Source organism: Hemiscyllium ocellatum, chromosome 34 (assembly GCF_020745735.1).
Source record: "Hemiscyllium ocellatum isolate sHemOce1 chromosome 34, sHemOce1.pat.X.cur, whole genome shotgun sequence".
NCBI classification, from domain to species: Eukaryota; Metazoa; Chordata; class Chondrichthyes; order Orectolobiformes; family Hemiscylliidae; genus Hemiscyllium; species Hemiscyllium ocellatum.
In genome coordinates, this window is record NC_083434.1 from 2,333,577 (window position 1) to 2,355,341 (window position 21,765).

Sequence of the window (21,765 nt, forward strand, 5' to 3'; positions counted from 1 at the left end):
AGTAGAGATGGAACCCAGAGAGAGAGAAGGACAAGCAGACAAAAGGACAAATGGTTGTATTCTAGGGAGAAAGAAAATCTAATATTGAGGACCATAAGTAATTGAAAATGTGTTGACTATGTTGAAAGCAGCCCATGTCATGTCAAGGCCAGGATGTGCGGGTAGGTAAAGGACTTGATAGAAGATCTTCACATTCTAAAATTATTCAATTCAACATTGAGTACTCAAATCCCCAAGAGGAAAATGCACTGCTATTCTTCCAGCATGCACTGATCCTCACGGGAAAACTGCAGCAGGCCTGAGACAGAAGTGTTGGCAAGGCAACATGGTGATGTGTTGAAGTGGCAGGCAAGTGGAAGCTTGGTCATTTTTGTGAACAGAGGATGGTGTTCTACAAAGTAGTCATCCCATCTGCTTTTCATCTCCCTATTGTAGAGGAAATCATATTGTGAGCAATGAGTACAGCTGACTAGCTTGAGTGAGGTGTAGGTATGTCACTGATTCACCTGGAATGTATGTCTGAGCTTTGAATAGTGAGGAGAGTGAAAATAAATCAGCAGGTGTTGTATCTTCTGCAATTGCATATGGAGGTGTCATGGGAGTGTCTGCCTAACTGTCATTCTCTCTCTCTCGACACCATCTCCGCTTATCCACACACTGCAACCCTACCCCTTAATCGCCATCATTATCACCACAACCTTCAGTAACACCTTTTCCTAGCCGCTTTCAGTTGCAGTGAAGAGTCACTGGACTTAAAACGTTACCTCTGCTTTGTCTCCAGATGCAGCCAGATCTGCTGAGCTTCTCCAGCAATTTCTGTTTTGTTTCAGATTTCCAGTATCCGCAGTTTGTTGTTTTAGGAGATAAAGGTAGTTTGTTTTCACCTTGCACCAAAGTGTTAAATATAACATTTCTTTCTTTCTCAAACATAAAATTAAATGCAGAATCCAACATCAGGAACTAGCAATAATGCAGCAGGTTTTAAAAGTGGCCGACGGCGCTGGGGTCAAACTGCGCTGAACACTAAGGACAGTTGGGATAGTTTTCAAAATTCTGACTTTGGACTGCCATACTCTAAAGAATCTAGTATGATACCAGTAAAAGAAAAATCCAGCAATGATTCTCTTCAAAGGTACGTTAATTATTATGTTATTTTTATGTTAAGATTAGTGGCATTTCTAAAAAGTTCTAAAATTGTTTTGATGCAACTTTGTTTTAAGGCCATGTTAGATACAAATATACAGAAATAATAATAATGCTGCATGTCATGCTGTCAAAAATTAAAGGAAGCATCTACAGATACAATAGAACTATACCGAAGTTGCAGCTGAAAGCAAGGCCATTTAAGTCCCCAGGCTGAGAAACCAAAAAAAAAGCACCCATTCTAATCTCTCCTTCCAGTAATAGTCGAACAGGTTACAGCAGATTCTGACCTATGTTTTCACTGAATTGGGGCTTTCTGCCTCTACCACCAAACTATGCAACAAATTACAATCACCTACCACTTTCTTTATGAAATGGACTTTCTTTCTGAGCCCTCTAATATTTCTACCAATCACTTTAACTTATGCCCTCTGGTAATTTACTTCGCTGCTAGGAGAGACAGGTCTTTCCAGTCTATTCTACCTGGGCTCTCATAATTTTATAAACTTTAATTAAGCCACTCCCCAGTATTGTCCATTCTAAGGAGAACCCCCTTCCTGTAATACCACGACCAGAACTGTGTATAATATTCTACCATAGTTTAGCTAGAATTTCATATAATTCCAGTGTTACATCCCTACTTTTCTAATGAAAATCCAATTCACATCCAAAAAAAAAGCATTCCATTTGCTCTCTTTACTATCTTACCTTCCTATTCTGCTACCTTCAAGGACTTATAGGCTGATATTTAAGTCCAAATTATGAATATATACAACCGACAGCAAAGCACTCAACATTGAGTCCTCTAGAATACCTCTGAATGAAGTGAACATTTCAATTATGTAATACAGGTTGTAAACTGAAGCTTGGATACTATTGAGTTGATTAACAGTTGAGCACTAATATTCCCAATTTGTACTTCAGTTTACATTGCTCACAAAGCTCTTTATAGGAATTAGTAGGAATATCTACTCATGCACACTGACATAATGAGAATGTTAAGTATTCTGCAATTAATTATGCATAGTTAGAATAGATTGGCTCTTTCATTATTTGACTCGCCAATATAGTGAAAAATCAGTTGCACTAGGATGTCAAGCTCTGACAACTGTAGCTTCAGCTGTTCCAATTGGCCATGCTTCTGCAAGGACATAGTCATCCAGAAGACACCAGAATTGTCAGGATTTTCCTATGTACCACAGAATGTGCACTCTATGAGACTGAGCTACCATTTCTTGACTTTGTATGGTTTTAATGAGAAACATTGACTAATTAGCTCCTTCAATAGCTGGAACATCACTTTAGCTGTTTTGTAGATGTTGCTTTAATTGTTCATGACTTTGATTGAGGCATGGCTCCCCCCCCTCCCCTCCCCTCCCCCCTTTAAATCTTCACTCACAACAAACACTAAGTTTCCTTCCACATCTGGTGTTACTGGTGAGTCTCACGAAGAGGTTAGTGATATACATTAAGATCACATTGACAGGCCAAAGGATTAGGCAAAGTATCAGGCAGATGAAATTTCATGCAGAGATATCTGAAGTGATGCATTCTGATGGGATGAACAATGTAAAATAAAGGATTAAAAAACGTGCAGGAGCAGATGGTCCTGGATTATATATGCACAAATCATTGAAGGTGGAGAAATTGGTTGACAAATATAGAGTTACGGTAAAAAAGATCCTAGACTTTTGTACATTGAGGAACAGAGGGCAAAAGCAAGGAATTTATAATGAACATGAACAGAACATGGTGGGTGGCACGGTGGCACAGTGGTTAGCACTGCTGTCTCACAGTGCCTGAGACCTGGGTTCAATTCCCGACTCAGGCGACTGTGTGGAGTTTGCACGTTCTCCCCATGTCTGCGCGGGTTTCCTCCGGGTGCTCCGGTTTCCTCCCACAGTCCAAAGATGTGCGGGTCAGGTGAATTGGCCATGCTAAATTGCCCGTAGTGTTAAGTAAGAGATAAATGTAGGGGTATGGGTGGGTTGCGCTTTGGCGGGTCGGTGTGGACTTGTTGGGCGGAAGGGCCTGTTTCCACACTGTAAGTAATCTAATCTAATCTAACATTAGTTCAGCTTCAACTGGAATATTGAGATCAATTCTGGGCAGCTCACTTCAGGAATGATATAATGGCATTAGAAATGATGCAGAAAAGATTTAAGAAAATATTACATGGATGAGGGACTTCAATTACATGATTTGGAGGTGCTGATGTTGGACTGGCGTAGGCAACTTTAAAAATCACACAACAGCAGTTTGTAGTCAAACAGGTTTATTTGGAAGCACTAGCTTTCAAGGTGCTGCCTCTTCATCAGGTGGTACAACTAGTGCTTCCAAATAAATCTATTGGACTATAACCTGGTGTTGTATGATTTTTAACTTCAATTACATGAACAGAATTGCAATATTGTTTGATTTTAGAGAAGGTAAGGTTGAGATGAGATTCAATGGAAGCAGTTAAAATCATAAATAATCTTAACAAGGTAGAAAGGGAGAAACTATTCTCATTGATGGAAGTGTCAAGAACCAGACCACATGGATTTAGGATGAATAGCAAAACAACAAGAGGTGACACGAGGAAAGCTTTTTTTTAACATAACAAATCTTTAGGATCTGCTATGCATTGTTTGACAGCTTAGTGGAGTGATATTCAAGCAAGTTTTCCAAAAGAGCTACTTGCCTGTAAAGGCTACAAAGAAAGGGTTTGCAAGTGAGGCTAGCTGAGGTGCTTTTGTAGAAAGCCAGGAAGGAGAAAAGAGGCTGAATATTCTCATTCCATGTGAGTATTCTATGCTTCAATGATTCATTGGGTGTTCAGTCATTTGTGATGTCTTGAATTTGTGAATGATGCAAGATTTTAATTTATTTGTCCCACAAAACTCCTTTCCCCTAACTTTGACATTTATTTTGTCTATATATGTAACTTGAAGCATCTTATTATTGCGAAGATTTTGTATTATTACAAGCTGTGACTGTTTGATTTGCTTAATTCCCCAACCCTTTTTTGTCTGGAACACCAAATACTACTTCCTGCAACCATCTTCAGAGATCTGAGAAAAAAATTAACAATTCACATTGTTTATACTTGAATTCTTCCAAGGGATCAATACTTTTGAGCCTCTGTACTTTCCTATTTTTACTCCTTCCTTGTCAGTTTGTTTCGTCATTCCTTTAGATCCTTCTGAAATTCTTTTCTGTTCAAGAAATTGCACATAAATGTCTCTCTATCCGGACTGGTCAATTAGAACACATTGAAGAGTTTCCAACCCTAAAAATAATTTCTGTGTTCTGTGTAAAACTTCTTTAGATTGCTGTAAATAGCTGAACAAAATCAACTTCATGCACATAATTCTCAAGATTTGGAAAATCTGCAGTCAATGTTGGACTTTTCTGCTTACCAGTAAAACAAAATGGATGAGCTATTACCCTGCAGAGATCATTTTGGTGTTGATTTGGCAAATTAAAGCTTGTCTGAGTTGATTAATACATGTTTCTATATATTAGTCCAATAAATAGGTCAATAGTAGAAAGATAAATTTATGTACTATATCTCTTATTCTGTAAAATATTTTCTAAAAAACATTTTCACCCAGAAGGTGGTGCGAATCTAGAACTCACTGCCTGTAAGAGTGAAGGAAGCAGAAACCCTTGAAATATTTAAAATGTTTTTAATTATACATTTGTGATGCCAAATCACATAAGACTATGGACCAAGTGCAGGAAAAGAATTAAGTTAGTTCAGTGGTTGTTTTTGTCTGGCACAGAATGCATGGGCCAAAGGGCCTTTTTATCTGATATAGATCTATATCACTCTGCATGTGAAAAATGATTCAAATTAATGTCAACTAATTTTCAGGTGCGACATTATTTGCACTGTGGGGATTTTATGATTCTGTGATTATGATTTATAGGATGGCTGAGCACAATCAACAAAACTATAACATTGGAGGAAACAAAACGGTTCCAAATACCACCATGATGAGACTGGATTCTGGATTATCTACATCTTCAGCTAGGCAACACTATTTGAGGCAGTCAAGATACCTTCCAGGTTAGTAGAGATGTAGATCACAAGTCACTATGTGGTTCATTTACCACATTTTGTAGTCTCCAAAATAAAGAGGTCTGAATTATTCCTGATATGATCTCTAATTTATGTAAAGTTAAGAGTATTGCTCCCATTAGCCTCAATATTTCATTACGCCTTCTAATGAATCCTGATTCCAATTGTTTATTGAAAGGGAAGCAATGAGTGAGGACAAGATCAGTTTCAAATTATGCCTTTTATCATTGCTATCATTTGATTAATCAAAAATATAATCACTGGATAAAGTACCAGAGGGATGTGTATGTAGAATATACCTTAGGATGAGGAATGGTGGCAGATGAGAAATTTGAAGAAAACCACTTATATTTCACTTTTACTATGATATCAGCCTAGAAGTTCAATCACACAACATCTGTTTTTTACAACTCAAAGAGCCTCAGAACATTTCAAAAGGCACTGAGGGCACTAGAATTAATTTTGAACCAGAAGTGTTTCATATGCCATATTAGTATCCATAAGTCCATTGGTATTAGGGTCATAAATCAAAATTATATAAAAGAGCTGAAGAGAATATCTGAGTTAGAATCCTGAGCCCCTTGCAGAACACATTCACAACTTTGTCATATCCCAATACAGGGCCACACAGTAGCTCATTGGTTAGCCCTGCTGCCTCACAGCACCAGGGACCTGGGTTTGATTCCAGCCTCAGGCGACTGTCGATGTGGAGTTTGTGCATTCTCCCCATATCTGTATGGGTTTCCTTTAGGTGCTCCAGTTTCCTGTAAATTGGCCATCCTAAATTGCCCATAGTGTTCAGGGATATGTAGGTTAGGTGCATTAGTCAGGGGGAAAAATGTAGGGTAACGGAATGGGTTGGATGGGTTGCTCTTCAGAGGGTCAGTGTGGATGTGTTAGGCCAAATGGCCTGTTTCCACACTGTGGGAAATCTTCTATTCTATGAAAAGGTGCCATGTAATGTACTTATCCAGCAGGATGTGGTGGTAACTGGCAAGAATAAATCTTCATACCAGCAACATAAAAAAAAAACACAAGTTTGTTGCTGATTTGTCATTTCAGGCACTGGTTAACATCTGGCAGTTCTTAAGTTACCTTATTGTTCTTGAAATTTTACTTTAGATTAGATTCTCTACAGTAGGGAAACAGGCCCTTTGGCCCAACCAACCCTCCAAAGAGTAACCCACCCAGAATCATTTCCCTCTGACTAATGCACCTAGCACTATGGGCAATTTAGCATGGCCAATTCACCTGACCTGCACATCTTTGGAAAATGGGAGGAAACCGGAGCACCCAGAAGAAACTCACGCAGACATGGGGAGAATATGCAAACTCCACACAGACAGTTGCCCAAGGCTGGAATCAAACCTGGGACCCTGGTGCTGTGAGGCAACAGTGCTAACCACTGAGCCACCGTGCCGTCCATTTCTTCCAAACAGGAAGTTTTTCATTTATTGCATGTTATTATATGCCTCAGAAATAATTTGGCTGCAGTGGTACTTTTGGTGTGGAAGAGGGAATGTGGAACAGCAAGGAACTGCTCATAAGCAACAGCTTCATAAGGGAGAAAGATATGGCTGCTGAACAAGAGGCTATACCCCAAACTGGGTGTTCAGGAAGCAGTGGTAGAGTCATAGAGAAGTACAGCAAGGAAACAGACCCTTTGGTCCAACTCGTCCATGCTGACCAGATATCCTAACCTCTTCTAGTCCCATTTGCCAGCACCTGGCCCACATCCCTCCTAACCCTTCCTATCCATATACTGATCTAGATGTCTTTTAAATGCTGCAATTGTACCAGCCTCCCTGGCAGTTCATTCCATACATGCACCACCCTCTGCATGAAAAAGTTGCGCTTTAGGTGCCTTTAATATCTTTCCCCACTCACCCTAAACCTATGCCTGTAGTTCTGGACTCCCCCAAGGAAATGACCTTGACTATTTATCCTCTCCATGCCCCTCATGATTTTGTAAATCTCTATAAGGTCACCCCCTCAGCCTCCGACGCTCAAGGGGAGAACAGCCCCAGCCTATTCAGCCTCTCCCTACAGCTCAAATTTTCTAACCCTGGCAACATCCTAGTAAATCTTTTCTAAACCCTTTCACGTTTCACAATCTCCTTCTGACAGGAAGGAGACCAGAATTGAACACAATATTCCAAAAGTGGCCTAACCAATGACCTGTACAGCCGCAGCATGACCTCCCAACTCCTATACTCAACACTCTGACCAATAAAGGAAAGCAAACCAAATGCCTTCCACACTATCCTATCTACCTATGACACTACTTTCAATGAACCATGAACCTGTACTCCCAAGTTTCTCCTATGTTAATTTTACTGAGCATCAATGGCTGGCAATTGTGTGGAAAGCATGATCCATGACAGTCAAGGCGACTCTGAGTCTTAGCTTTTCAACCCTGGGCTCTTTCAAAATGACATATAATATTATTATAAAGCAAAGGTTGACCCCCTCCCCCAAAAACTAAAATCGAAACACCCAAGGAGGAGCCTCACCCTATAATCTGTAAAAAGAGTGTGAAAAGTGGGTAACCTGCTCTTCAGTAACTTCTAGTGGTTAAATAAAAATAATTCCCTGACACTCACTTTATAATCAATAATGATGTGGTAGCTGCCTGATGAAGGAGCAGTGATCTGAAAGCAATTGCTTCCAAATAAACCTGTTGGACTATAACTTGGTGTTGTGAGATTCTTAACTAAAATCGACAAGTAACAAATTATTTATTTAACTCTAACATGAACAAGTTAGCTAAACTATTAATAAACCCAAGTAAATCCCTTCTGACTACTAACTATTCACGAATTAAGATTCTAATGGTATTCTGTTCCAATAAATACAAGTCTCATTCATGTACAAAAAAGACAGTTTAGTCTCTCAAAATTACAGCCATGTTACATGTTGTCTGGAATGTTCTGTGTCTCTTCTGTCAGTAATGCCTCCTCCGATTCTTCTGTCAGAAACTCTTTTTTATGTCATTGGTACCTTTTTTTTAGATGGTACTTTTTTTCTAATACATAGATGACTGTGAGAGCCAATTTCTTGAGAGAGAGAGGGAGCTGAGCGATCTTAGCTCTGGCAAATGGCAGTTAACTCTGGGGTCTTTGTCCAACTGCCCGCTTTTTTTATACCTTTGATGACATAACAATATTTCTTACATAGGAGTGGCCCTATGTTGCCAAAACCATCAAATTTAAATTTTTTTAGATTACTTACAGTGTGGAAACAGGCCCTTTCGGCCCAACAAGTCCACACCGACCCGCCGAAGCGCAACCCACCTATACCCCTACATTTACCCCTTACCTTGCACTACGGGCAATTTAACATGGCCAATTCACCTGACCCACACATCTTTGGACTGTGGGAGGAAACCGGAGGAAACGGGGAGACACGGGGAGAACGTGCAAACTCCACACAGTCAGTCGCCTGAGTCGGGAATTGAACCCGGGTCTCAGGCGCTGTGAGGCAGCAGTGCTAACCACTGTGCCACCGTGCCGCCCAAATTTAATAGGTTTTTGCTATGTAAGTGGCTGGTTTAACATGTTGGCTAAACTTTAAAAAAAACTGCTGCTTGGCCTGCTAACTGTACTGCCTTTCGATATAAATGTTTCAGTTCGGGTTCCCTCTATGCACCTGCAAATTTTAAAACTGCCGTTTACAGACATCCATTTTTAAAATGTAAGCACAGAAAAAAACACTATCCTTTAAAGGGACCATGCAATGCTTTTCCAATTTTACACACACCAAATTCTAACTTTTTGCCTCCCAATCTACAATTACTTTACTCAACTTTATAACAATATGCAACATAGAACTGTACAGCACAGCAATGGGCCTTTCTATCCACGATGTTATGCCAAACATGATGCCAAATTTAATTAATTCCTTCTGTCTGCCCTTGGGCCATATCTCTTCAATCCTTACATATTCACGTGCTTATCTAAAAGTCTCTTGCTTATCTAAATGACCTTTAAACCCCTAACATTTCTGCCTCCACCACCCTTAGCAGCACATTCCAGACTCCCACCACTCTCTGTGTAAAAAACCTGTCCCTCATATCTCCTTTGTACTTTCCCCTTTTAACCTTGAAATCATGCCCCCTAGTTTTAGACTTTTCAACTCTGACCGTTAGACCTGTCAATGCATCTCGTAGCTTTATAGACTTCCATCAAGTCTCCCCTCAACCTCTGCCACTCCAGAGAAAACAACCTGAATTTTTCTAGCCTCTCCTTATAGCTTATACCCTCTAATCCAAACAGCATCCTGGTAAGTCTCTTCTGCACTCTCACCAAAGCCTCCAAATCCTTCCTTAATGTGGCAGCCAGAATTGAATGCAATACTGTAAATGCCTAACCAAAGACTTATAAAGCTACAACATAATGTTCTGACACTTGTACTCAATTCCCTAATCAATAAAAGCAAACATGCCATATGCTTTCTTTGCCATCTTAACTAATTGCATGTCCACTTTCAGGGAACTATGGACTCGAACCCTAAGATCCCTCTGTACACTGAGCATGGTGGCTCAGTGATTAGCACTGCTGCCTCACAGCACCAAGGGCCCAAATTCAATTCCCGCCTCGGGCAACTGTCTGTGTGGAGTTTGCACATTCTCCCCGTGTCTGCGTGGGTTTCCTCCAAGTGTTCCGGTCTCCTCACACAGTCTAAAGATGTGCAGGTCAGGTGAATTGGCCATGCTAAATTGCCCATAGTATTAGTCAGGGGTAAACGTAGGGAATTGAGTCAGGGTGGGTTGCTCTTCGGAGGGTCAGTGTGGACTTGTTAGGCCGAAGAGCCTGTGTCCACGCTGTAGGGAATCTAATCTAAAAATACATCAGTGCTGTTCAGGTTCTTCCCATTAATTGTATCTTTTTCCTTAACATTTGATCTCCCAAAGTGCAGCACCTCACACTTACCCGGATTAACCTCCATCTGCCATTTCTCAATCCATATCTTCAACTGATCTATATCCTGCTGTATCCTTTGACAACCTTAAAAACTATCCATAACTCAACTGATCTTTCTATCGCCTGCAAAGTTAGTAACCCATCTATCTACATTTTCATTTAAGTCATTTATATATATATATATATATATATATATATATATATATCAATATCACAAACAGCAGAGGTCCCTTTATGGATCCCTGCAGAACACCACTTGTCATGGACCTCCAATCTGAAAAACACCTTTCCACCACATCCTCTGTCTTCAATGGGCAAGCCAATTCTGAATCCACGCTGCCAAGTCACTGTGCATCCCATGCATCTCAATCTTCTGCATGAGCCTACCATGAGGGACCTTGTCAAAAGCCTTACTAAAATTCATGTAAACAACATCCACCGCTCTACCTTCATCGATCACCTTCGTCACCTCCTCAAAAAATTCAACACAAAGCCTTTGCTGACTGTCCCTAATCAGGCTGTGCTTTTCCAAATGCTTGTGGATATTATCCCTAAGAAATCTCTTCAATACCTTCCCAACTACTAATGTAAGACTCACCGATTATCCCTATTTCCCTTCGTCAACAGAGTAATGTGAGCCAGTCCACCAGGGCCTCTCCAGTGGTTAACTAGGATGTAATGATATTGGTCAATATCCTAGCAATATTCTCTCTTGCCTCTCTCAATAACCTAGGGTACATAGCATTGCGCCCTGCGGACTAATGCATGTGAATGCTCTTCAAGAGACCTAACACCACTTCTTTCTTGATCTCAAAATGCTGTAGCATATTAGCAAGAACCAAACTATTCTCACCATCCTTTATGTCCTTCTCCTGGGTGAATACTGATACAAAGTAGTCATTTAGGATCTAATCCACATCCTCTGCCTCCAAGCCTTCTCCCTTGTTATATAATTAATTATATATAGAATGTCTTGGGATTCTCTTTAATCCTTGCCAAGGTCATTCCGTGGTCCCTTCTTGCTCTCCCAATTCTCTGCTTGAGTTCTTTTCTGCTTTTTTTAAATATTTCTCATGGGCCCTGTTCGATTTTAGCTTCCTAAACCTTACATTTGCTTTTTAGACACCGAATTCTTCATCATTTCCCTGATTGGTCATGGTGATTGATCCAGCTTCTCCCAATTTTTTTTTTAAAGCTATACTTTATTTCTTAAAAATCTCTTACACAAAAGCAATTCAGTTATGTACAGTTGCATATCAAGTAAATAAACAAAATATTGGCCTTCGACTCTATCCAAAAAACCAAAGACCTCTCTTATACATACAATACTAATAATTGCATATATTTGAGGCCCTAGGACAGTCCAATAACTGAACTTACCCCTTTACCTTCAGCAGAAAGACCTCAGACATTGGTCTTTCCCCACTGCACCTTGGCAGCAGCAGCCCTAAGCTTTAGTTCATCCCTCACCATGTTGTCCTAGACCTTGGAAGTGCTGGTCTGCAACAATCAGTTGTGGTCACTTCTCCTAGAATGCTCCTCAGCAAAGTCTCTCTGTCTTCCTGTATTGGATGTTCTTCCTCTTGCTTATCAATTTGGTGGTTCTTCCTCACTCCACTGATTGGTCATGGTGACTAAACCAACTTCTCCCAGAAAGGTTTTTTTTATTGCCAAAACATACTTTATTCATAGAAGGAAATCTTTATGTACTTACACAGTTAATGAAGCCATTCAGATCTATAATATTTTTATTTACAGAGAAGCAAACAAACATTGGGTTTTAGTTTCTCTACATTTACAGTTAAACTCTTGGCATTTAGCAGAGGAATCGGGAGGGTCCAATTACTCAATGGACCCCATTATGCTTTGGTAGAAGGACATTACAGGGTGGTCCTTACCCAGTGTGCCTTGGCAATAGGTGCCCCAAGCTTTAGTGCATCCCTCAGCACATAGTCCTGGACCTTGGAATGTGCCAGTCTGTGACACTCAGTTGGGGTCAACTGTTTCAACTGAAAGACCAGCAACCACTGCATTCCTCTCCTAATTCTAACCTCTTTGCTAATTCTACAAGTATAGTCTTTTCATTCTAAATGTTCTTGGCAAATCTGGGAATCATCTTCAAATCCCAGAACCTCTGTAGCAACTTTAAGAGCCATTTCTCTCACTTTTAATTTAACCAACCACAAGTAAACAAAATTAAACAAAATAACCTATGTTTTATTTAGAGATCTAGGACACGAATCTGCAAGTGTTTAAATCTGTTGGGACCTTACCTGTTCAAATCTGTCCAAATCTCAGGCTGGATCTAACTAAATCTGTCCAATCACAGACCTGAGATTCCAAACTGTTACAACATGGGATAAACCCTTCTGCTAATTTAAACCAAACACACAGAAAAGCTCACCTCGCCTCATAATCTGTTGATTATGTTGAAAGTATGAGTGACAGGGAACTACCCAAATTCTACTATTTAAAGAAAAATTAACAATTTATTCTTTAACTCCAAAAAGAGAACATTAAACTGTCAGCCTCCTTTCTCTTAAAATTTCTTACCTACCTCCCACTCTATAACAATATACTGATCCAATAAAGCCTCTGTAAAATTTACAGGAAATCAATTTTGAAAACCAGTTGTCATCTTTGGTTGTCGAACTCCCTCTGTCTGTAGATTTCCCCTGGGTCATCTTCGGTCTTCTGCTGCTAAGATGTTTCATGTGAAAAAGGTACCTTTTAGAGAAAAGATCTGCGGGCAGCCTATCAATGGCAGTAGGTGTTCTTTGTCTCTCTGGCTACCTGTTCAAAATGTCTGCCCAAATATACTTCAAAACATCAGATCATCGCATTGGTTTGCTATTGTCAAAACAGTAAAATTCAAATTCGATTGAGTTTTAATATCTTGGGGCTATATTTAAACTGATTGAATTTGAGTTGTTGTGTAAACAACTCATTATCTGAGTTATAGCTCAAATGTTACATCTTCAAATTGTCCAGTACACTTTGTGCCTGCAGTCAGTCACATAACAGGCTTGTCAGCTTTTCAACTTTCACTCTTTCTTAAAGGTACACTATACACCTTCAACTCCACAACAGTCATGCCTCACAAACCTTAATGGGTGGATGAGGTAAAGCAGTTCTTGTGATGTATATGGATTTCAGTAAATCGTTGATAAAGTTCTCCATGGTAGGATATTGCAGAAGATACGGAAGTAGGGATTGAGGGTGATTTAGAGGTTTGGATCAGAAATTGGTTCGCTGTAAGAAGACAGAGGGTGGTGGTTGATGGGAAATATTCATCCTGGAGTTCAATTACTGATGGTGTAAAACAAGGATCTGTTTTGGGTCCTCTGCCGTTTTGTCATTTTCATAAATGACCTGGATGTGGGCTTAGAATGATGGGTTAGTCAATTTGCAGACAACACTAAGGTCAGTGGAGTTGTGGACAGGCAGAAGGATGTTGCAGATTACAGAGGGACGTAGATAAGCTACAGAGCTGGGCAGAGAGGTGGCAAATGGAGTTTAATGTTGAAAAATGTGAGGTGATTCACTTTGGAAGGAACAATTGGAATACAGAGTACTGGGCTGATGGCAAGATTCTTGGTAGTGTGGATGAGCAGAGAGATTTCGATGTCCATTTGCATAGATCCCTGAAAGTTGCTACCCAGGTTGATAAGGTTGTTAAGAAGGCATATGGTGTGTTAACTTTTATTGGTAGAGGGATTGAGTTTCGGAACCATGAGGTCATGCTGCAGCTGTACAAAACTCTGGTGTGGCCACACTTGGAGTATTGCATATAGCTCTGGTCACCGCAGTATAGGAGGGATGTGGAAGCATTGGAAAGGTTTCAGAGGAGATTTACGAGGATGTTGCCTGGTATGGATGGAAGGTCTTCTGAGGAAAGGCTGAGGGACTTGAGGCTGTTTTCATTAGAGAGAAGAAAGTTGAGAGGTGACTTAATTGAGACGTATAAGATAATTAATGGGTTAGTTAGGCTGAACAATGAGAGCCTTTTTCCTTAGACGGTGATGACTAGCACGAGGGGACACATCTTTAAATTGAGGGGTGATAGATGTAGGACAAATGTTAGATGTAGGTTCTTTACTCAAAGTAGTGAGGGTGTATAATGCCCTACCTGCAACAGTAGTAGACTGGCCAACTTTAAGGGCATTTAAATGGTCATTGGATAAACATATGGATGAAAATGGAATAGTGTAGGTTTGATGGGCTAACAGTTTGGTGCAACATCAAGGTCCGAAGGGTCTGTACTGTGCTGTGAAGTTCTATGTTCTGTACAAATGCCTGCTAGAGCTACTTAATGAAGATGAGGTTGTACCGCCCATAGCTTCTGGTCGAATTCAGTGGTGGGCCCTTATCCTCAAGTTAGAAAACCCTTCAGGAGTATGAGGAAGGTCTTATGCCCAAAACGTTGATTCTCCTGCTCCTTGGATGCTGCCTGACCTGCTGTGCTTTACCAGTACCACACTCTCGACTCTGATCTCCAGCATCTGCAGTCCTCACTTTCTCCATATCCTCCAGGAGGCCAAGTGGCTAATATGGATGCCTTAAGCCACCTCCCACTGACGGATAATCTGGTAATGTCTCTGCTGGAAGAGTCGGTTCTGGTTTGAAACTTACTGGATATTCTTCTGGTCACCTCTGACAATATCCTACTGTGGACACGAAAGTATCCCATCCTGAGAAAATTAAAACAGCTGGTGTTAAAGCGGGAAACAGAAGGGCTATCACAACCGGGACTGAAACCTTCCTGGACCCAGCAAGACCAGATCACCGTGGAGGATGGCATATTACTGTGGGGAGCAAGAATGATTGTCTTGAGTAAAAGTCGCTGCCAGATACTGGTTGAATTCCACCAGTGACCTCCAGGGGTTTCCAAGATGATGATGTTGGCAAGATGTTATGTTTGGTGCACAAGATTGGATGCTGACATTGATGTGTAGGTGGGATAGTGCCCAGGATGCCAACAAGAACAGACAGTGCCCCACATTCGTAGGAATGACCAGGTAAACCCTGGACACGGTTAGACATCGACAATGCTGGTTCTTGCATGGGTTTAAAGTTCACGGTCATTGTGGATGCCAGTTCAAAGTGATTGGACATGCTTGGAGTTAATTCACCAAACTCAGGGATGATAGTTGAACAGCTGCGAGCATGGCTTACGATATGTGGACTCCTGGAAGTTTAGGTCACGGACAATGGGACATCATTTACCAGCATGGAATTCGAGTATTTCTTAAAGTAAAATGGCATTCGGCATATTCAGTAGCTCCATACCATCGATCATCCAATGGTCTGGCAGAAAGAGCAATCCAAATGTTGAAGGCAGTCTTAAAGAAACAGCATACAGTATAATTCGATACCAAACTGTCCCGATTCCTGTTTGATGGTAGGACCATCCTTCACACCCCCACAGGGATAGCTCCAGCAAAGTTTCTGATGACACCTAATGGCAGTAGGAATGCCATTAGATCTCTCTAAGTGAGAGAGACAGTTTACTTCAGGGAACAATGTTTGATGCCAGCACCACAGAAATGGTCAATGCAATGTCAGGTCCCATGACATGCGAAGTTCGAATAGGCAAGGCAGTGCTATGTGGATCCAAACATCCACATCCAAACATGTGGATCACCTGAAAGCTGCAACCTAACAAACGGGGCAGGAGCAAAACATGTCAGAAACCCTCCAGCTAGTGTCAAGAAAACCTCTGGGTCCGAGATGAATACAGCCTCGATACTATCACTCCTGGAAGAAAAAGAGGAAACCCTTCTGAGACACTCCAGGTGCAAGCATGTTTCTGTTAAAATGAAGGGTAAGAAAGGCAAGATTTTGGAACTTTGGATTGCAAAAGACATTGAGAGCTTAGTCAAAGAGAAAAAAATGAGATATAAGTAAGGTTTTGCAAACTGAAGATAAGCAGAGCTCTCAAAGAATACAAAGATAGCAGGAAAGTACTCTAACAAGAAGTTAGGAGAGCTAAAAAGAGACATGAAATGTCTTTGGCAAACAGGATTAAGAAAAATCCCAAGGCATTTTAAAAATATATGAGGATTAAGAGGGTAGCTAGTGAAAGGATAGATCGAGGATTAAGGAGGGAATTTATGTGTGGAGCCAGAGGAAGTGGGTGAGATCCTAAACAAATACTTTGCATTGGTATTCACAAAGGAGAAGGAGACAGTGGATGGGATTCTCAGGAGGAGTAAGTTGATATTCTGAGTCATATAAATATAAAAAAGGAGGAGGGTTGAGCATTTTGAAAAGCATGAAGGTAAACAAGTCCCAAAGACCTGATGGGATCTATCCCAGAACACTGAGGGAGGCAAGTGTGGAAATTGCTAGAGCCTTGTATAAAATCTCTCTATCCTAATTGCCCTTAAGTAGAGTGTCTTGCTTAAGGTATTTCAGAGAGCACTTAAGATTCAACTGCATTGCTGTGGGTCTGGAGGCACATGTATGCTAGATCAGGTAAGGTTGACAGATCTCCGTCCCTAAAGGATGCAAGTGAACCAGATACATTTGTGTAACAGTTAATAGTGGTTTCCTGGTCATTGCTAGTCCAGTTTTTTTACTAAATTCAAATATCTCAGTGAGATTTGAACCCGTGTCCCTTAAGCATTTTATTACTAGTCCAGATACAAAACTTTACCCTCACCACATCCCTGTAGTGTAGAGCCAGTGTAATCTTGTCTAATGTCACTGGGTACTGAAGGATCTAAAGGGACAGAAATAGGCAAACAGTTAAACTGTTGGATATAAAACCACATAACCAGGGCCTCAGGTCTCCAAAGGTGAGGGGTCAATGTCTTCAGGGTTAAAATCGTCAAAGGTCAAGAATTTAGGGAGCAGGATCTTCAGGGGTTGAAGTCTTTTGTATGGGAGGACTTCAGGAAAGGAAATTAAGTCAAAAGGCTAGGTGAGAAATGTATTGGGATGAGCAAAGATGAAGATTTAATTTTCAGGGATATCTTCTGTTCCGAAATCTCGTCAGTGACTGTCGAACTGAAATCTAGGGAATGTCGAACTGAAATTCAGGTGTGAAAAGGATAAAATGTATAGTGGCATTCCTAAAAAGGAAATCATGAAGGCAAAAAGATTGGCAGATGTGGTTAAGAACAAACCAAAGAGATTGGACAAGCACATTAAGAGCTAAAGAGCACCTAGGGAGAGAATGGGCCCCTTAGAAATTGATGAGGCAATCTGAGGTGGTAGAAGAGATATTAAATGAATATTTCACATTGTTTTTTTACTGGGGAGAAAGAAATGGAGTCCAGGGAACTCGGAAATAAATATTGATATTTTGAAAACAATTCACATTACAGAAGAGGAAGTGCTGGAGGTCTTGGAAAACATAAACATGGATAAATTGATTAGATTAGATTACTTACAGAGTGGAAACAAGTCGTTCAGCTCAACAAGTCCACACTGACCCGCCGAAGACCAATCCACCCAGACCCATTCCCCTACATTTACCCCTTCACCAAACACTACGGGCAATTTAGCATGGCCAATTCACCTAACCTGCACATTTTTGGACTGTGGTAGGAAACCAGAGTACCTGGAGGAAACCCACGCAGACACAGGGAGAATGTGCAAACTCCACACAGACAGTTGCCTGAGGTGGGAAGAACCTGGGTCTCTGGTGCTGTGCCACCGCGCTGCCCATAAATCTCCAGGATCTGATCGAGTGCATCCCAAGAAGTCATGGAAAGTTAGGGAGAAAATTATGGGGACCCTAACAAAAGTATTTGTATCATTTATAAGCACAAGTGAAGTGCCAGATGATTAAAGGATGGCTAATGTTGTACCTTGATTATGGAGAAGCTTGGGAACTGTAGATCTGTGAGGCTGACATCAGTGATGGGTAAATGGTTGGATGTGATTCTGAAAGATAGGATTTACGTGCATTTGAAAGGGCAAGGAATGATTAGGGATAGTCAGCATGGCTTTGTCTAGGGGAAATCAAATCTTACTAACTTGATTGAGGTTTTTGAGGAAGTAACCAAAAAGATTGACGAGGGCAGAGTGGTAGACATTGTTTATTTAGCCTTTTGTAAAGTTCCACACAGTGGATTAATTAGTAAAGTTAGATCACATGGGATTCAGGGTGAGCTTGCCAATTGGATATAAAATTGGCTTTATGGTACAAGACAGAGGGTGGTAGTGGGGTTTTTCAGACTGAAGACCTGTGACTAGCAATGTTCCACAGGGATTAGTGCTGAATCCATTTTTGTTTGTCATTTATATAAATGATTTAGATGAGAATATATTAGGCATGGTTGGAAAGTTACCAAAATTGGTGGTATAGTGGACAGTAAAGAAGGTTATCTCAGATTGCAAAGAGATCTTGATCAATGGACTCAGGAGTGGTAGGTGGGGTTTAATTTGGGTAAATGTGAGGTATTGCATTTTGGTAAAACAAACAAGAACAGGCCTTAAACAATTAATGGCAGGGTTCTGGGTAGTATTGTAGAACAGAGAGAGACATAGGGGTTCAGGTAAATAATTCTTTGAAATTTGCATCACAGGTAGACAGGATGGTTAAGAAGGCATTTAGCATGCTTGCCTTCATTACTCAGACCGTTGAGTGCAGGAGTTGGGACGTCATGTTGAGGTTGTACAGGACATTGGTGAGGCCTCTTTTGGAGTTCTGTGTACAATTCTGGTCACCCTGTTGTGGGAAGGACATTATTAAACTGAGGAGGGTTTAAAAAAGATTTACCAGAATATTACTGAGAATGTAGAGTTTGAGTTATAAAAATAGGCTTGATAGGCTGGGACTATTTTCACTGGAGTACAGCAGGCTGAAGAGTGATCTTATCGAGACTTATAAAATCATGAGGGGCATACATAGAGTGAATAGCAAAGGTATTTTCTCTAAGGTTGGAGGTGTTTAAAATTAGTGGGGATATTTTTAGGTTAATAGGAGGAAGATTTACAAAGGACATGAGCTTTTTTACACATAATGGTGTAGAATAAACTGCCAGAGGAAGTGGTGAATACATGTACGGTTGCAGTGTTTAAAGACATGAAAAAGTACATGATACTGTTATGAAACGGTGATAAACTCTTCTGTTAATGAAACCAAACACCCAGAAAAGCTCATCTCACCTCATAATTTGTTAAATTATGAGTGACAGAGATATCCCAAATTCCACTATTTAAAGAAAATAATATTAATTTATTCTATAACCCTCACAGTGAACATTAAACTACAACAGTTCACAAGTCCAAGCCCCCCTTTCTCTTAAATGCTTATTACCTGGCTCCAACTCTATAACAATTTGCTGTTCCAATAAGACACTTATGAAAATTACATCAACTTAACTTTGAAACGACAGAACCGCTGTTGTCTTCGGTGTCTGACCTTTTTCAGCTGAAGATCACCCTGGATTGGGTTCTTTATTTTCACTGCGAAAATGTTTTACATGAAAAGGAACAGGGAGCGGGTGCAGCTTAATATGTGGCTGTGCAGCTGGTGTAGGAGGGAGGCCTTCAGGTATGTAGATAATTGGGATGTCTTCTGGGGAAGGTGGGACCTGTACAAGAAGGACGGGTTGCATCTGAACTGGAAGGGGACCAATGTCCTGGGTGGAAAGTTTGCTTGTGTAGTTCGAGAGGGTTTAAACTAGTATGGCAGGGGGGTGGGAACCTGAGCTGTATACCGGAGGTGAGAGTTGATGCAGATGAGGCAATAGCAAGAGGTAGACCAGCTAGTGGGAAGGATTTTCCTGGCAAGGAACCAAGGTATCAGCTAAAGTATGTTTACTTTAACACAAGGAGTATCAGGAATAAAAGTGACGAACTTAGAGCATGGATCAGTACCTGGTGCTATAATGTTGTGGCCATAACAGAGACATGGATTTCTCAGGGGCTGGAATGGTTGCTGGATGTTCCAGGGTTTAGAGCATTTAAAAAGAATAGGGAGGGGGAAAAAGAGGAGGGGGTGTAGCACTACTAATCAGAGACGGTATCACAGCTACAGAAGCTTCCATTGTCGAGGAAGATCTGCCTATCGAGTCAGTATGGGTGAAAATTAGGAACAGCAAAAGAGCAATCACCTCATTAGGGGTTTACTACAGGCCCCCAATAGCAGCAGGGAGATGGAAGAAAGCATAGGTTGGCAGATTTTGGAAAAGTGTGGACGTAGTAGGGTTGTTGTAATGGGTGACTTTAACTTTCCCAATATTGATTGGAACCTCCTTTGAGCAGAAGATTTGAATGGAGTTGTTTTTGTAAGGTCTGTTCAGGAGGGGTTCCTAACTCAGCATGTTGACAGGCCGACGAGGAGAGAGGCCATTCTAGACTTAGTGCTCGGAAACGAGCCGGGACAGGTATCAAATCTTGTGGTGAGAGAGCATTTTGGTGATAGTGACCACAACTGCCTCACATTCTACATAGCTTTGGAGAAGAAGAGGATTAGGCATAATGGGAGGATATTTAATTGGGGAAGAGGAAACTATGATGTGATTAGACATGAGTTAGGAAGCATGGATTGGGAGCAATTGTTCCATGGTAAAGACACTACAGACATGTGGAAACTGTTTAAGGAATAGTTATTGCAAGTGATGAATAAATATGTCCCTCTGAGACAGGCAAGAAGTGGTAAGATAAAGGAACCTTGGATGACGAGAGCGGTGGAGCTTCTCGTCAAAAGGAAAAAGGTAGCTAACATAGGGTGGAGGAAGCTAGGGTCAAGCTCAGCTCTACAGGATTACAGGCAGGCGAGGAAGGAGCTTAAAAATGGTCTGAGGAGAGCCAGGAGGGGGCACGAGAAAGGCTTGGCAGAACGGATTAGGGAGAACCCAAAGGCATTTTACACGTATGTGAGGAATAAGAGAATGGTCAAAGAAAGAGTAGGGCCGATCAGGGATACCATAGGGAATTTGTGTGTGGAGTCTGAGGAGGTAGGGGAAGCCCTAAATGAGTTTTTTGCTTCTGTCTTTATGAAAGAAACAAACTTTGTAGTGAATGAAACCTTTGAAGAGCAGGTGTGCATGCTGGAATGGATAGAGATAGAGGAAGCTGATGTGCTGAAAATTTTGTCAAACATTAAGATTGACAAGTCGCCAGGCCTGGACCAGATTTTTCCTCGGCTGCTTTGGGAAACGCGAAATGTAATTACTTCACCACTTGCGAAGATCTTTTCATCCACGGTCTCCATTGGAGTCATATCTGAGGACTGGAGAGAGGCAAATGAATTCCTTTCTTCAAGAAAGGAAATAGGGAAATCCCCGGCAATTACAGACCAGTAAGTCTCACGTCTGTTGTCTGCAATGTGTTAAAAAGGATTCTGAGGGATAGGATTTATGACCATCTGGAAGAGCATGGCTTGATTAAATGCAGTCAGCACGGATTTGTGAGGGGCAGGTCATGCCTCACAAACCTTATCGAGTTCTTTGAGGATGTGACTAGAAATGTTGATGAGGGTCGAGCTGTGGGTGTGGTATATATGGACTTCAGCAAGGCATTTGATAAGGTTCCCCATGGTAGGCTCATTCAGAAGTTCAGGAGGAATGGGATACAGGGGAACTTAGCTGTCTGGATACAGAATTGGCTGGCCAACATAAAACAGCAAGTGGTAGTAGAAGGAAAATATTCTGCCTGGAAGCCTGTGGTGAGTGG

General features: G+C 41.0%; 1 protein-coding gene across 7 annotated transcripts in view; it reads left to right on the forward strand.

Moving 5' to 3' along the window:
* Positions 1-21,765, forward strand: part of LOC132832263 (serine/threonine-protein kinase MAK-like) — a 217,230-nt gene that overhangs the window by 161,719 nt on the left and 33,746 nt on the right. For all 7 annotated transcript variants that reach the window (XM_060850103.1, XM_060850108.1, XM_060850105.1 and 4 more), the window contains 2 exons: positions 945-1,132; positions 5,058-5,197. In XM_060850103.1, coding sequence (XP_060706086.1) covers positions 945-1,132; positions 5,058-5,197 — 328 coding nt within the window. The remainder of the gene's footprint in view (positions 1-944; positions 1,133-5,057; positions 5,198-21,765) is intronic.